Source organism: Notothenia coriiceps, unplaced genomic scaffold (assembly GCF_000735185.1).
Source record: "Notothenia coriiceps isolate Sejong01 unplaced genomic scaffold, NC01 NC01_scaffold00029194, whole genome shotgun sequence".
NCBI lineage: Eukaryota > Metazoa > Chordata > Actinopteri > Perciformes > Nototheniidae > Notothenia > Notothenia coriiceps.
The window spans coordinates 54,614-70,977 of NW_011361895.1; the positions used below are offsets into that span (position 1 = coordinate 54,614).

The window sequence follows — 16,364 nt, forward strand, 5'->3', positions numbered from 1 at the left end:
TGTGTGCCTTGGTAATTGACAGCAGGGGCCACCGTTTGTGTGACTGCCTAAGGATTTCCAGAAATGACAAATCTTTTGGAGCAGTCAAAGTAATACTGGTATGGAGCCACTTCAGTGATATTAAATTAAATCAGTTCAGATTGGGTTTTTTGGTTGGGTAATGTTTCTTTTAAAGCAAACCCAATTTCCTGAGTTAATTTCCCCACATTTTTTATTTTCTTACATTTTTGGTAGACTTATTCTATTTATCTGTAAATTTTTCGATTCTTTTGCAGTTGATCCGGTGTCACCAGTCCCGTGGAGGAGCGTGCGGTGACAATGCACAGTCCTATACAGCTACAGTTATCAATGCAGCTAAAGTGAGTAACATTACCTACAGAGTTTCATTTCAGCACACAGGTACACAAGTCTTATACAATAAATAAAATATTTTTTATTATTTTGTAATGGATTCTTATTAAATTAATGTATTCTAATTAAATTACATATATTAAAATGTATTCTTATATTTTAACTTCGGGGCAGTTTCATGTTTATGTCTTGGATTTTCTTTTCTTTTTTATTAGCATTTTAGTATTTGTAACACAATGAGATACAGTAAAAACTAAAATACGTGAAACAACTAATTAACAATCCATGAATCAGAAAAAGAGAATAAAAGACAGAAACAGAAAAAAAAGAAAACTGATAAAAAATACATTTTAATGTTAAACCTTACAAATAACGGATTTAATTAACGGTCATTAATAACGTTTTGTCTTTTATATATCACTAATTGTTCCTATCTTTCTTAACAGATATGAACTTGATTTATTTTTCTCTCTCTCATTTTTGCCATTCCCTACATTTGATCTACTAGATTCTCATTTTACTACGTTTTTTGGTCATTTTTGAAAGAGCATTATTTTTGAAAATCTGAGAACAAGGATTTCACTGCCAACGCATGCTTCAATATAATTGTTCTGCATATGGAAATGAAAAAAACTGAAGCAACCGCAACATGTTCCTAACCCTTGTCATCGCCATTTACATTCAAAATGTTGGCATTTTCCCTGGATATCGTATACAATTTCAGGGCAAACATGGAGTTGGAAGCAAAACAGTCTGACACACACTTGTTATACTAAAATTCGACACTAAAAGAAACCTACAATGTTTTTTTTTACTACTAATCCATCTTCATTGAAATGTATCCTTAAGAAAATCAGAACAACTGTCTTCTAACTGGTTTGCTTTAATCTTAAAAGTTTGAAAATAAGTGTATATGTTCAGACTTTGGCTATAATCTGTCTACAGGTCCTTTGGTCCGTCTTAAAAGCTTTAGCGCAGATACAACAGCACATAATACAGTATTTCTAGCTCCGCCTACGCCATCTGTAAATGTACTGAGATTGGATCCACCTGGCCCGCCTGGCTGACTAGTGCCGAGCTTATGAGACACTTCATCAACCTGCCTATCTGTGTTTCCCAGTGGAATCTGTTTCCCTCCAATGGTCTTGTTTCACTCATCTCAACACGGCAGTGACTCTTATGCTGCATTCCCATTGCATGGTTTCGGCTCGAATCAACTCACTTTTAGTACCGGGCCCTGTTCTCAGTTTCATTTTCCACAATGGATATAGGCGTGATTCTCAGATAATGGCCCTAGTGACGCCTGGGTATAACTTTGGTTGTAGCATTTTCAACGCTACATTGGCTGAATATTGGCAACCAATCTGGGAACAGTCTGGACTTTGTTAATTGTATGGCTAAGCGTACGACTTAGGCGCCGGCCCCACGAGGACGCATACGGTAGTTTCCGTTACAGTTTAGTGTCATATAGACCGTTCGGCCACACTAGGACGACAGAATATGGCAGTAAACAACTACGGTAACGATAACGGGTCCCGAGGTGGATAGAACGGCATACGCAACGCTCTGGAGGGTCCAACGGCTCTGTTATTACGCCCTATACGATCATTTTCTGATAATGATGACGCAATAGCCCCACCTCTGCTGCTCACCCCCGCGTCAAAGTAAACTGCACACTGAATCCAGATTATTTATCTTTCTCTCGATATGGACATAAACGCGAGTGAAGTCTAATCTGACAGGACGGAGACACGCAGCTCTGCTCACCTGCATCTCCTCCCGCTGTGATGCAGATGTGAACGGAGCAAAACACACACTTCAAGTCAGATCATCTCCCTTAGCTATTTTAATTACCTCTCAAACTACCTAAACTAGTTATAAATTTGTTTATTTTTACTGTCGGGTCACTCATTACTGGATCAGCTGCTGCATGAGACTGACACTGACGCTGTCAGAAGAGAGGGAGGAGGCTTTTTTGTTTTAAAGCTCAATAAATAACAAAGAAGACCTTTGACCGGCACTTTTATAATTTTGTCTGGAAGATTTAAACTTTAATACACGTTGACCGGCGAAAAACTCTGGCCGGTTCCCTCGGCCCCCACTGCGGAGAATAAACAGAAGGGCAACCATGACAACCATGCTTCATCGCTGCTTTTGTGGAGGAAGTTACAGCTTTTCCAGCGGTTGGAGCTAAATGGAGCTGTCTCGTGTGAACAGATTGCGTGTGGACAGTCTATGGTGTGGACGGAAGCCTTTTTTGCGTTTGCGTTTTACCGTATACGTCCCCGTGGGGCCGGGGCCTTAGTTTTACAGATTGACATTTTCAAAAGTGTGTGGTTAGTGAATAGTCGGCTATGGCTATTAACAGTAGCCTGGTGGGTTTGAGCAAGATATGTTACGCTGATGTTGATTCTCTCTAGCCAATCAGCGGTCTACAGTTAGTGAACTTCACCTTCTAATATCAGCTTGGAACTGCTACCAAAAGAGCAAGTCATGCAGTGAAAATGTGGCGCAATGTATTAAAGTGTATGTAAGTTGCTTGGACGTCAGCTTAATACCGTGATATAATAATGTAATAAAGAAGACCACTGTGTTGCTAACAGGTTAGTCTAATTGTTAGCGGTAGACAATGGTTGGGGGGTATTTATATTCAGACAGTAAGTCTGCTTGCCCACCCTCTCCTCATTTAGGACCATATATCTCAATAAGGATGACAAGGTATCTCCTGCTGGCTTCTGGCGCGACACGCTGGCTCTTAGTGCTGACGTCCAGAGACAGGAAAACACGGGGGGTGGGTAGCATTAAAGAGTAATGGCTTTTGTTTATAAGAAAGATACAATTGAGAGTGCGGCCAGTTGGACTGCTTGTTCTAAATTTGCTCTCTTTAATTTGTGTATCACATCAATGCTGTTGCCTGGCTCTCCTGGGTGTATGAGAGAGAAAGACCTTTCACATAAATTGGATTGTAATTTGTTTAGATGGCGACTTCAGGCCGTAGCTGTGTGTTTGTGTGTGTGTGATTGTTCATGTGTTTTTGTCAGCCATCAAATAAGAAATGCCCCCAGACCCTTCCCCCCCTCCACTGGAAGATCAATAGCCCCTGTTTGGACTACCACTAAGAACTCCTCAACTGCAGTGATTAGAAAACACATTAGTGTTGATCAATTAGGAGCCAAACGTCCCACTTAATAATTAATGGCTCCTCTTGCATTTTACACACACACACACACACACACACACACACACACACACACACACACACACACACACACACACACACACACACACACACACACACACACACACACACACACAAAAGGCCAGGCCAAGTGGCAAAGACAGACAGTGGGTGATCCTCAGACCCAACAAAAGCAAGGCGCCATGCTGTATTGACAGGGCCGCCTGGTCTGAATGCCTGATTAGGCTCTCCGGGGCCCCTTTGGCGCTTACACACACACATACACACGGTCACACACATTGGACTCCATTAGACAAGACAGTGTAGTAGGTGAGATAGACTCCACTTAAGCAGCACTATCCATTTCCCTCAATCGAGCCACAGAGGTGTGTTTGAGCCAGACACCCTGGCTGGGCCTTAAGCGGACACAGAGGAGCCTTACTAACACACACACACACACACACACACACACACACACACACACACACACACACACACACACACACACACACACAGACAGGATTGCACATTCACTTGGCAGCTCATTTTTTATTGCACCCAAAGCTTTCAAACTAAGTGACCTCCAAAATACAATTTATAACATGTGTTCCGAATATTTAATATGTGACATTAGGTTTTAGATTTAGATTTGTAAGCCTCTATACTTTCTTTTTTTTCTTTCAGACTTTAAAGACAGGCCTGACAATGGTGGGTAAAGTTGTCACGCAGTTGGCAGGCACCATTCCAGCAGGTACTCCGGATGAGGAGGGCACACCTCACAGTGTGATCCGCCGCAGCCCCCACAACCCAGGGGTGGTCACCATCGTTGACACACATAGTGTTGGCGAAGGACAGGTCAGTCAAGTGTTTCGGCTTTCCTTTGGTATTGTATAATTTAATAATACTGGTACTTTTCACCGTGATTTTGCTGGTTGAATTGTCATTGACACTTTATAATTTCGTACTGTCAAAAATACAACATTTTTATCACAATATTGACACGGCCAATGCACTATATCAAAAGTCTCTTTCACATCAGGTAAAACTGCCAGATTTGGTATTTCATTTTGTCTCTGTGATGTCAACAGTGATGTCCAGAGGCCTAATGTAATCAGGTTTTCCGTCAGTCTGTCCCATTCTCTTGAATACGATATTTCAGGAACGCCTTCAGGGAATTTGTCAATATTCCGCACAGACGTCAACTTAGAATCATGGACCATGTGTTTAGATTTTGGTGTTCAAAGGTCCAGGAATGTGACCTGACATCTGTCCCAGTCTTATGAACCATATTTTAGAAACACCCTAAGGGAACATAATCAAATAAAATCTGTGTTAAGAAGACAAATTAGCCAGTATTGATGATTCATATACATATAGATCAAGATACACCAAAACACGCATAACATAAACAAAAGCTATGATTGAAATATATTGATTTCTAAACCAATCCTGAGTAATAATTATTGTTGTTTAAAAAATTAAAATTATCTTGGGTTCTGTGCATTATTCAATGTTATTTTGACCTCCATAAAAATTTTTTTTAATTGTAACAGAGGTTTAGAGTATAAAACACAAATGTTTATATTATATTAAACTGATTTTTTTTTGTTTGTTTCCGTTTTTTTCCGGAACTAACACACACATAACCAAAACTAAATTGGCACCAATTTTGTATTGGCTATTTGCCTCTTGGATGTTGTAATGTGTGACCTGGTAAACATGACTTTGGCCGCTGCGGGTTTATTTGAAACAGGGAATCCAAGGTTTGGCTTTTTTTTTTGGCTTGGACCCTTAGGTTTAGGTGAATGGGTCCATTCACCTAAACCCGCACAACTTGATGAAAGGCCTCACATATATTTGCTGCATGTAAAGACTCTGTTGGTCTGTATATATAATTTTCACCTCAAAATTGCAAGTAGTGAATAGAGGAGAGTTAAATTACCTAAAACAATGTTATATACAGGGTCCAGTCTTTGTTCTTTGAAATCAAAATGTTTAACTCTTTGGATTAACATTATATATTAATGCCATTGACATTTGACCAATATGGCAAAAAGCTACCAACATTTTAAGAACATAATAGTTATAATGTAAACGTAATATTGTAATTATTTTATTAAAAAGTATTTTCTCTCAGCATAATGTTTGATAAAAGTATCAAATATCTAATCACATTTTTCTCAGATTGGTTGATGCTGGTTATTTCTCAATTTTTTTTGCAAAGTGGTAAACTGTAATCTACAAAAAAGGCAGGTTATCTCCATTTGGATGTATGGCCCTTAAACATCCTTCTGCACAGACCCAACGAGGTACATATACCAGGATACAGAGAGTGTACACACTAAAATTTAGATCCAACCCATGTTATGGTTAGAACCAGTCCAGTTACCTTTAACAGGATCTCGTTTTAACATCTAAAGACATGCTAAAAGCTTGTATCCACTTTACCGTGATTAATCACACTGCAGTAGCTGTCATGTTTTAATGAGGTGTGTAAGCACACACAGTACAGTTTGTCAGTGATGTGGTCACCAAACACACATTTACTGCTTATTCCTTCTCTCTTACACATCGACTGTGGCCCCGCTGTAGTCATGGAGTGTGTTGTCTTATAAGCTGAACCTAAGCCTTCAGAAGCAGGCCTGCACTTTGTCAGCAGCCGACACACCGTAACCGTACACTGGCCATAAACACTGACTGGGCCTGGCTAGCACGGAGGGAAAAGCTTCAAGCGGAAGAGAAATGTACAGTAGAGGGAGAGGAATCAGAGAGTGGGCTGGCAATGGAGAGTGAATGAAGATTGGGGTTGGGGTGTGATAGTTGGAGAAATGGTAAAAGGCAGGAATATAATAGAGATTGGTTGCTGTCAGTGTGGCAGTCCAGGCTATTCTCATGTCTTTCAGGCTTTAAAATGCCACTTTTGTAATAGCAGAATCATAAACCGTTTTCAATTAAGGTGGTTCCAGGGCCTGTTCCTGGCCGATTCTGATTGTCTTTCGTGCTACCACTTGAGTATCCCTGGTTATCAGCTCCACAAATTAGGTCAACTCCGGCCTAAACTATCTTCTTAGCCAACACCAAGAACCAAGAGCAGCGTATGTCGGAAGCTCACGTCCAAGACTTGGGCAAGGTTAGCCTAACAGATCAAATGTCATGGCGAGTACTGCAAAGAGTAGAAAGTTGTTACAGGAGCCAATTGCGAACAATTTTTTTGCGTTTCCACTTGAGTAGCCCTGGTTCACCGTCCCCTGAAATTGGTTCAACTCGGGGCCCCAACTATCTTTTCTGCCAACACCAACCAAGAACCAAGAGTATGTTGGAGGCTCACGTACGAGGCTAGGGCAAGATTAGACTGAAAAATAATAGTCCATGGAGAGTACCTCAAAGAGTTAGAAAGTGTTACAGTAGCAGTAGCACAGAGAACGCAAACAGGTCAAAACGCATCCACACACACACACATATATAAACATCATGAGACATTAACCAGGCATATGTACGACATAATCATTACTTTTCACCATTCTTTTAATCACCACCTGTTTTCTGTCATTGGCCTTTTTGAACTGCAACATACCACCCTGCTTATATATATATACATATATATAAGCCATTTTTCAGTTTTTTTTAATATACCAGCTGTCGGCTGTAATCAATTCATACACAGGTTGTTTTGTTGGTTTGCAGTTGGTTCAACCAAATTAGCACCAGCACAGGACAAGAACAAAACTCAGTTCAGTGAGAAATTGCTGAAACAGGCACAAACACTCTCCGATTCGTCATGTTTCTCTGGTGGACCCTCTATTGTATTGGTATTGTCTACCTGAATTGTTATAAAAGTGTCCTGTTCTTTCTTCCTTTCTTTCTTCCTTCCGTTTTAATCTTGCTTGCTTGTCTGAGACCAAGCCCTAAAGAGACTCATTCTTGTTTGGTCCAGTTTCCTATTTAAAATGCTCAGCCGTCCTCCATAACATCGTTTATGCAACACTGGGTCCAGGTTTAACCTTGTGTATATGCTTTCTCTGAAACAGGCACAAAATAATACACAAATGAGAAAATCGAATTTGTCCAAACTCTTGTCTCTGTTTTACCCGGTTCACACTGGTTTTAGTACAGCCTCTTAATGAAGCATTAATAATCAAAAAATAGCTCAGCTTTTGATGATTCCGAATTCCTTTCATGCAGCACAAAGAAACATATTTGAAAAAAGTGCGTATTTGTCTTGCCTTTGTTTCTTACAAAGGTAATATGCTAATGATTTTCTATCCACAAGAGGGCAATGACTCATTCAGAAAGGAGTTTAACTTTCAGCTATTTCACCAAAGGGTGATGTCAAAGAACACTGCTGAGTGTGGTGGTGATATCAGAATAAACTCAAATGTGAAGATAAATCCTTGGGTAGGGGAAAGTCCCATTTTGGGTTGAATGTTCTTATTGTTTGAAAAAGAGTTTCAGTGTGTTTTTCTGTATTTACTTCAGGTCTTGGTGAGTGAGGAGTCGGACGGAGAGGGAGTGGTGGCTCACTTCCCAGCTCATGACAAACCCATATCCTGCATGCAATTCAACCCCAGTGGTAAGACACACTCACACACACGCACACTTTTATTTCTGAGGAAGGACTCTTTACAAGTTCAGAGAAGGCAGGAGAGGAATTACACTTCCATTTAAGTGTAAAATGATGTTTGTTTGATTCACATGAGTCTTTATCTAGTCTCCTAAGTGGTCCTGAACTAGCCAACTCACACACATGTATTCATCTGGGTGTAGTCATACTCTATTATTCACAATGAACATGCATTTAGCCTGAGTTCCCCCAACTTATCCCTTTGCACAAACCTTAAAGGGGCCATTTGATCATTTTCAGGTTCCTATTTGTACTTAGTGCATCTACTGTGACATGTTTACATGTTTTACAGTGCTTAATTTGTGTTCACCCTCCGTCTGAAACCAGAGCCCAGTCTGCTCTGATTGGTTAGCTGGCCGGCTCTGTTGTGATTGGTCAACCGCTTAGAGATGTCCGCTCTCTTAGCATATCACATACAATGTGTTAGAGCGCTAGCCAATAGAAGTGGCACTTTTACATAGTTACTGTATGTCACAATGTTACGGAAGTAAACAAAGGAGTCTAATGGAGGCGTTTCAGGAACGGGGGGGGCCCGGGGAGGGTGTGGAAGAGGAACCTTTAGATTTGTTGCCTTTTTAAACCATTTACATGCACACACAAACATATATAACACACCACAGGAAAGGGTAAACCCCCAAAAGCCTAATAGGGACTCTTTAAGGTTAGGTTTCTTAATTCAGCACAAAGCAAAAGTAAGATGACTTTTCTTTTTTTACTTTATGCCGTTGGAATCTACAAGTTCATGAATCAGTGTCTGAAGGCAGCTTTAATGTTTACATTTTAGACTCACCTCTCATCATAGTATTTTACTCTAACATTTGCCTTAATAAAAGCTATCTTGTAAAACTATGTGAATGTTCCTGTTACTCCTTTGGTGTGTATGCGTGTATGCTTGTGTGCGTGTGTGTTTGTGTGTTCATGTATTTTATGCTCTGTGCTGTGTGTGTATGTGCTGTTAATAATGGAGCTGACGAGAGATGGCTCTCACTCCTTGACCTCCAAGCCCCAAAAATCCTTCGAGGATTATTGCTAAACTCTGCAGCTCTTTATGAAAAGGAACAGGATGATATTGCAGACAAATTAAGACAGGACATGGTAGTCCTTTCAGCAGGAAGTAAACATGATATCTACAAAAAAGCCAAACATTGCTTAATAAAAAAGAAAAAACCTAGTGCTAAACATTTAAAAAACTGATTGTGATATGAACAGCTGTGGAATGTGCCACTCAACCTTTATGCTTTATACCTCCCCCTTTCATAGCTGTCACTAAAATAAAGGCACTTAAAAAAAAAAAAAGAAACGTACAAAAAAAATTAAAGCCAAAAAGTCGTAGGAAACATTTAAAAAGAAAACAGTGAAAGTAGAAACCATCAAAACAGCATACAATGATTAAACATTTTAAGTTAGAGTAAATCATTCTTGATTCCAATCATTTATCAGTGAGTTAGTGTATTTACATATGTTCTCTATATAGTATTACAAGCTCTACTGAACATGACTCTGTCTTTTCTGGTTGCAAGGCCAGCATCAATAGCAACTGTAATTGTGTCCACAATATGAATATATAACCACAAAACTAGGGTTAGGTTTAGTCCATTTAAAAAGTGCTGTTTAGTTGTCGGTGAAAGTATTTAGGGAGTGTGCCGTCGAAGATGATGTCATGGCTGTTTCATGCAGCATCGTTACATTGATCAGCTGAGAATCCGGCAAAAAAAGCACCTATTACCAAGAGTGTTGAGTTAAGCAGAGGCGTAACATGCATTAGTAACTTGCTTAATGTGTGTGTTTGGAATCAGTAATATTTGAATCTGTAGGTCCTTGCCCTTTCTTGCCAGTGGGGTCTAGTGTGTCCCCTTTTAGCTTCTAACTTTTGCTGTAGTTGAGGTTTTTAATGAGAGATATGAGCTTCCAAATCATCCATTTTTCTAGTCACTATGCTATGCAATGTTTTGGAAGTGTCTTAAGTCAGCTTTCATTAATTGTTCCCAGAAATATTTCTGTCTCTTTTTCAACTTTCTTTCCTTATCCAAGCTAGTTGTCAACAGAAATGTACTTTTAAGATTGCACATGTGGCAGTTAGTTTCCATGTACTTGTTAAAGCTGACAGTTCCCCATGACCCTTTCTACAAGGCAACTCAAACTTAAAACTCTATACACTTATCATCTTTCTGACTCATTGTACTGAGCTAAATCTAAACGGCTACATAACTACTGAAAACAGAACCAAAAATGAAGCCAAAAAAGACAACATATCCCCTGAATTTATATGTATTTTTGGCGTGTAATACGATTAGGAAAGGCTACTCTTTTAACTCTTCAAATGGCAGGACTTCTTCAATCAGTATTTATTCTTCTATTCATTTTCATCTCTGAGCTGCCAGCTTGCGATTGTCCCATAATTAGAGGCCTCTTGATTTGATCCGAGCCCAAATCCTGAGCGACGGGTTCATTGGTCTGGCTCCTATTGAAATCTTTCCAAGAAGTTTGGGGAAGTTGCTTTTACAGTGGTCAAGCAAAACATGGCAGAAACAAGAAAGATAGACTTAGCAGGAAACAATGATATGACTCAAACTGCGCCTGGAAAGCCCTGGAGCTCTGGCCGGGAAGAGTTATGTATAAAACCCCAGTGGCTTCTGTGTGTTGGAAGCTCTACAGAGGGCGGACTGGAGGCCGCCAGCTCTTGGTGTGGCGGCTGGCGCTATGCGGCACTTCGGTGGATCTGTGGATCTATTCCTAGTGGTTTAATTAGAGGGAAGCAGATGAAGTGCAGCGGCGAAGCGCTCTCTTTAACGGCTGCAATATGTGTGCGCTTGTTTTCTTTCACATCTCGTCCTCTTCACCCGTCTTTAATGATCCTTGACTTGATTATTAGGTACGATGCCAAGGTCAAAATACACTCATGTTTTGATGGCAGAGTTATTGTCCAACAACGTGTGCATTACTTTTGAGTAGGACTGGCACTAGATGGAGTGATTGATCCAGCAACCATGCAAGTCACCTACCCCTTTATTCTCTCTATGTTTGTAGTCATACTCAGTTGGATCAAGTGCAGTTTCAAAATTAAAAATATTTATTATTGAGTCACAATTTTCAATGATCTTATTTAAGAGGGTTGACATATTTTTGCAAGAAGAAGACCCTTATAAATTCAGTTGACTCAGTTGTTATTACACACAGTACTATACACACACAAAGGACATATACACAGTAGGTCTGAATACATATACATAAATAAGTATATGTTATATTCTGCTATATTGAGAGAAGTCGCAGCAAACAGGTTGCCAGTTTGTCCGCCTCTCCCGTTGCCAGTATTGCCAGTACTCCATATTATATTGGTCCGATCAGGACTTGAACCAGCGACCCTTTGGGTTCCTAAGCCAAGTCCGTATAGCCTGAGCTACGTCTGCCCAAATACAATTACATACAATTCTATATAATGGTCATTATACATAGTACAGAGACAACAAAATGCATCAAATCAGATGTGCAAAAAGCAGTAAAGTTTATATAAAAGCCATTTTAAGTCAGAATAAGAGTGACAGTTCAATTGTTGTCACATTTACGTAAACATAATGCATATTTGAGAAGGATTTAACAGGCAAAGTAACTTGGAGTTCTCTGGTAAACTCCAATAGATCTTGAATAAGTGAATTGAAGTAAATAGTACAATGTAGAAGTATAAAATATTACATTTTCCCAAATAATGTGAGCTCTATTTTGTGTAGCCTTGCAATATTATGAATATGGAAGTTTTCTGAATACCAATCAAATTGATGGCAGATGTATCAAGACCGAATGTCTCCCCACACAGAACTGTCCCCTTAACCATATCCCTGGTTTAGTATCAGGACGGTCTAATGAATAGCCTGGCCTGCAGAGGCTGACCATTGAGGCAGCTGTGCCATGAAGCCAGCTCTCCACGGTGTAATAACTCTCTCTCTCCATTCTACTGATGTGTGAAAGAAACCAGTCCGTCGCCGAAAAACCCCCGTACCCACACGCACATGTTGAACACAAGGGGAATTCCCGCACACAAGCAGCTCCCCTCGGCCACACGTTTATAGCCACACGTTGAGCATGGATTGAGTTGTGTCTCCAAACCAATGTAGTAATTAGCAATCACAGCCTGCTCTGCTGTGATTTACAACAGCCACTCTGCACGGCTCTTTGTCGTGCGTCTTTCACTATAAGTAGTAAGTGTAAACATTGTAATGTTTGTGAATATAATAATATATATTATATATATATAATATGAATTTAAGAGTGATCCTAATGTCTACCCTTGAGTGTCAAAGCTAGGTTTGTTGGGACCTCAGTTATGTTTTCTGATTTCAAATTTTCACAGAACTATTCTGCCCTGTTTATGCTAGCAGAGACAGAAGGTCCATCCAAGAATTTACTTGAAAGCCATGTATTGAAACACAAGACGTAATTAACGTACGCAGATCATCGTTTGCTCTATGGCTGTCAGACTGAGCGCTTTTAACTAACTAACTTGTTTATACAAAGTATGAGAGGAAGAATCTTTAGGTTGGTGTTCATGGTGAAAAAACAATGTCAAACAATTATGAAGTAGCCCAAATAGATCGCTGTAAGAAGGTTATCCAGTGCTTTTCTGCCACAAAAAGACGCTATGTGGACACAGGGCTTTACACGGTCAAAACTAAATATGTACGCCAATGACTGTGACTTCTGTGGAAAGCTTGGCCGAAAAAGATTCACCCCAGCCACCCCCTTGCCAGACACCCACTAACACCCCAGACACCTCAGCAGTGTGGAGTCATCGGCAGCCCACGCGATGTGGTAACACACAAGTCATGTAGTTATGTATGTAGGTGGGTGGCTTGGAAATGGGGTGAGTTTTTTTTCTCAAGAATTTAGTCCTTGTTTGTCTGTTCTGACAACAGTGTCCAAGGAATTACAGTGATGAGTGACCCGGATGGAAAATCAGTAAATGTAACTTTTTTATTTTTTTATTTCATGTATTAGCTCAATAAGAAAGCAACTTGTAAAGACCGACATCTTGCAATGTTTATTATGCCCCACAACAAAACTATTTGATGGAATGAATAACTTGATGCCATGCCATTCTTTAACAGAAGTAGTTACTGGCAGCACCTTTGTCTACATTTGAAGGGCTGCATTTATTTGTCCGTCCAAACCAAAGCCCTGACTTTTATTAGAGAATCAACTTTTCTTTGATTTATTTTTTCATGTTATTTTAGCTGACACTTTTATCCAAAGCAACTTACATACACTGCAATACCTTAGATTAGTTTACGGGAGTGTTTTAGGGTTACGTGTCCGGACACTTAAACGTGCAGTGCGGTCAAACGAAGGTTCTGGGTTCTATCCCATCCCTAACTTTTTGGATGTGTCCTTAGAAAACCCCGAGTTGTCTGTGCGTTAATGTGTGAGAATGTTAGTTACCTTGAGCCAGTGGCACGTTACGGAATGGATTATGTAAAGCGCTTTGAGGGGTTCAACATATTGACTGGGGATGGAAGCACTGACCCTCTCATTGGGTGGTGTTGCCCATTTTACCCCCTGAGCAACAGCTACCCTATAAACATATTTTTGCAACAAAATATATTGCATGCTTTTGAGGATTCCAATTTATTTCAAAACAAACCCAAAAAAGGGTGTTTTGCACAACTTTAAATTAGTCCAACTTAACATCCATGTTGTCCCACACTTGTTGTATTGCTGTCACACACACAGCTCTCCAGTAAATCAATGGACAATCCAAGCATTGTGACATCTTACCTAAGAGTAGTGGTTGTACATTTTTAAAGGGATTTGATTCGTTAACAGAGCAGAACAGAACCCTGAAAATGTTTAAAAAGAGACTGTGTTAATGCAAGGGGCTTACCTCTCAAGCCTCACTGTCTGCCTGTTTGCTCAGAAGAGGGATTAAGGGCTGATCACAGGCCCTAATTCTTTATCAGTAGATTGTGGACAGGAGCAATTTGTTTTGGGGCTTTTTAAACATGACATCAAAAGAGCCCTAGTGTCAAAGGTCTTTCTAAGCTGCTGTGAGAACATGTTTGTTCCATGGTGAAAAACTACAGGAATAAAAAACAAAGAAAAGGTAGTAGGATTTACTGGGAATTTAGATTAGGTGCAGTAAATTGGGTTTGTGGCTTTGTCGGATGAACTTTTTCAGAAACAGAGGCTTCCTGAACATTCTCACCTCCTCATGCAGCATGTTTATCCTGTGTGCTATTGGAAATCCTTCATAAAAAGATCTCAATTAAAATAATGCCCGCCTTCAGAAACGTCAAGCTTTGTTTACTTGACCACTAAGGTGTCCCTTTTACGTATGATGAGCTTTAAAGCCATAGAAGTATTGCCCTGTCAAAAAGAGACAACGTTCCGGTCTATTCCAGTGACATCAAACTCTTTTCCTAGAAAGAATGGATGAGGTTTGGGTAAAGGAGAGTTTAGAAAAACCTGTAAAACCAAGACGGTTGGGAGTTTGCCATTTTTGGGGCATAATGACGGACACCTACCCTCTTCTCTGAGTGGAGTGTGCCAGTGTTCAAACTTTTTGTATAGATGAATATTTAAAGGCCAGGTAGAAAAAGCCTCAGGGTGGTTCAGCAGGTTTTTTAGTTGCTCTTTAAAGATACCAGAAATCTGAGTTAATCAAAATTGTTTTTCTTCTGAATCATACTTTTCTTAATTTTAATGGGACTATGACAGTTAAGATAAGTTTGTCCAGACTGATAGCTTTTCCTTGCTAATAACAAATACATTGGTATCAGCATTTATGCCTGTAGAAAAGTTACAAACATATACATTTGAGTTAAATAAGTAACATTAATAGAGGTACATACTATAATGACCATAGAGCACAAACAAGTTTTTTCAAGCGTCAGATAGCTCAATCTTTGCCAAAATTGTATAACAACCATATCAATAATAGTTCTGGTTTATATGCGCCATTTTCTTATTGTTTCTTCAACAACAAATACATTGTTTTTGACTAGGAAATTTGGCAATTATTTAAAAAAGAACTAATTTAGGTTCAGCAATAGTAACTTACATATACAGAGCTATTCCAGAAGCGAGGGCCTGGAAACTTCCTCCTTATACGTCTTTGTCCTCACCTTTGAAATCAATGAAAGAATCAGTGTCAGAGAACCTGAGTGATCTATAGTGAGCATACATCTGAAAAATAATTCAGGTGCTGATATGTGGAGTGATTTAAAGACAAATAAAAGGATGCTAATATCAAATAAAAAAAATTAACAGGCATCCCATGATGGGATTTTAGGACAGGCAAGACGTTTGCAGTTTTTCTGATCTTTGTCACTACAGATGCTGCTTCATTCTACAGGATTATTTTTTTTCTATAGTGATCAAAGAAAATTAGAAAGTAAAGCATTGTAGTAGAGAGTTGTTGGCAAGTGGATGGACGTCGGGAGACACATTGTATAATGACTGATTGTTATGGGCTCAGAACAGTCTCATAATACAAACATGCACACAGAAGGATTCACACTTGTATTTCATGATTCGCAAAAGGATTCACACTTGTGTTCATCAATGCACACACAAATGTGTTCCGCTTCATATTCATGTGAATACAATCCAAATACAGAAAAAAGTTTAAAATGTGTATTTTTGATCCACACATATTTGTTTTGCGTTTAAAACCTCTGGACCTATAAACACAAACCGCTTTCTGTGCACGGATTCGCTGTGCATTCGTGTGTGGGTTTTTTGAGACTCCCCTGACGCTCACCCGATTCGTACTTGTAATTTTTTCTATCTATAGCCAATCAGATGTCTCCTCAATTCTAAGCCAATCACATGAGCGCGCCCCCACGAGGGTAGATTTCTTGCGTTCATGACGTAGCGCTTCATGTATGCATTTTGCGCAGTCCGGAGCTGACAGGTCCATGGAGCCTGCCTGCAGGCGCTAATCTCAGGACACCTCCACTCTCAGTACATTGCCACTTTCCGAACATCAAATGCACGCAAATACAAGCCTTTATATTATTAAGGTACAGCGCCACTTTCCGAACCATTGATGAATGCTTGTGTGTACACAAAAATGTCAGGCAAAACCGTTTTAAATGTGTGTTTCCTGTATGGCGAAGACAGCTGCTTTATTTATGTCTGTATGAAGTGTTGTGAGTGTGTAGGGAGCAGCTACAGGTTAGCTTAGCCTAATCGATCAGTGCACTACGAAACCAGTGCTAG

At 39.8% G+C, this 16,364-nt stretch overlaps 1 protein-coding gene across 1 annotated transcript in view; it reads left to right on the top strand.

Moving 5' to 3' along the window:
• bcas3 (BCAS3 microtubule associated cell migration factor) overlaps positions 1-16,364 on the top strand; it is a 118,003-nt gene that overhangs the window by 18,812 nt on the left and 82,827 nt on the right. The window contains exons 5-7 of the mRNA XM_010786460.1: positions 276-359; positions 4,214-4,384; positions 8,006-8,099. Coding sequence (XP_010784762.1) covers positions 276-359; positions 4,214-4,384; positions 8,006-8,099 — 349 coding nt within the window. The remainder of the gene's footprint in view (positions 1-275; positions 360-4,213; positions 4,385-8,005; positions 8,100-16,364) is intronic.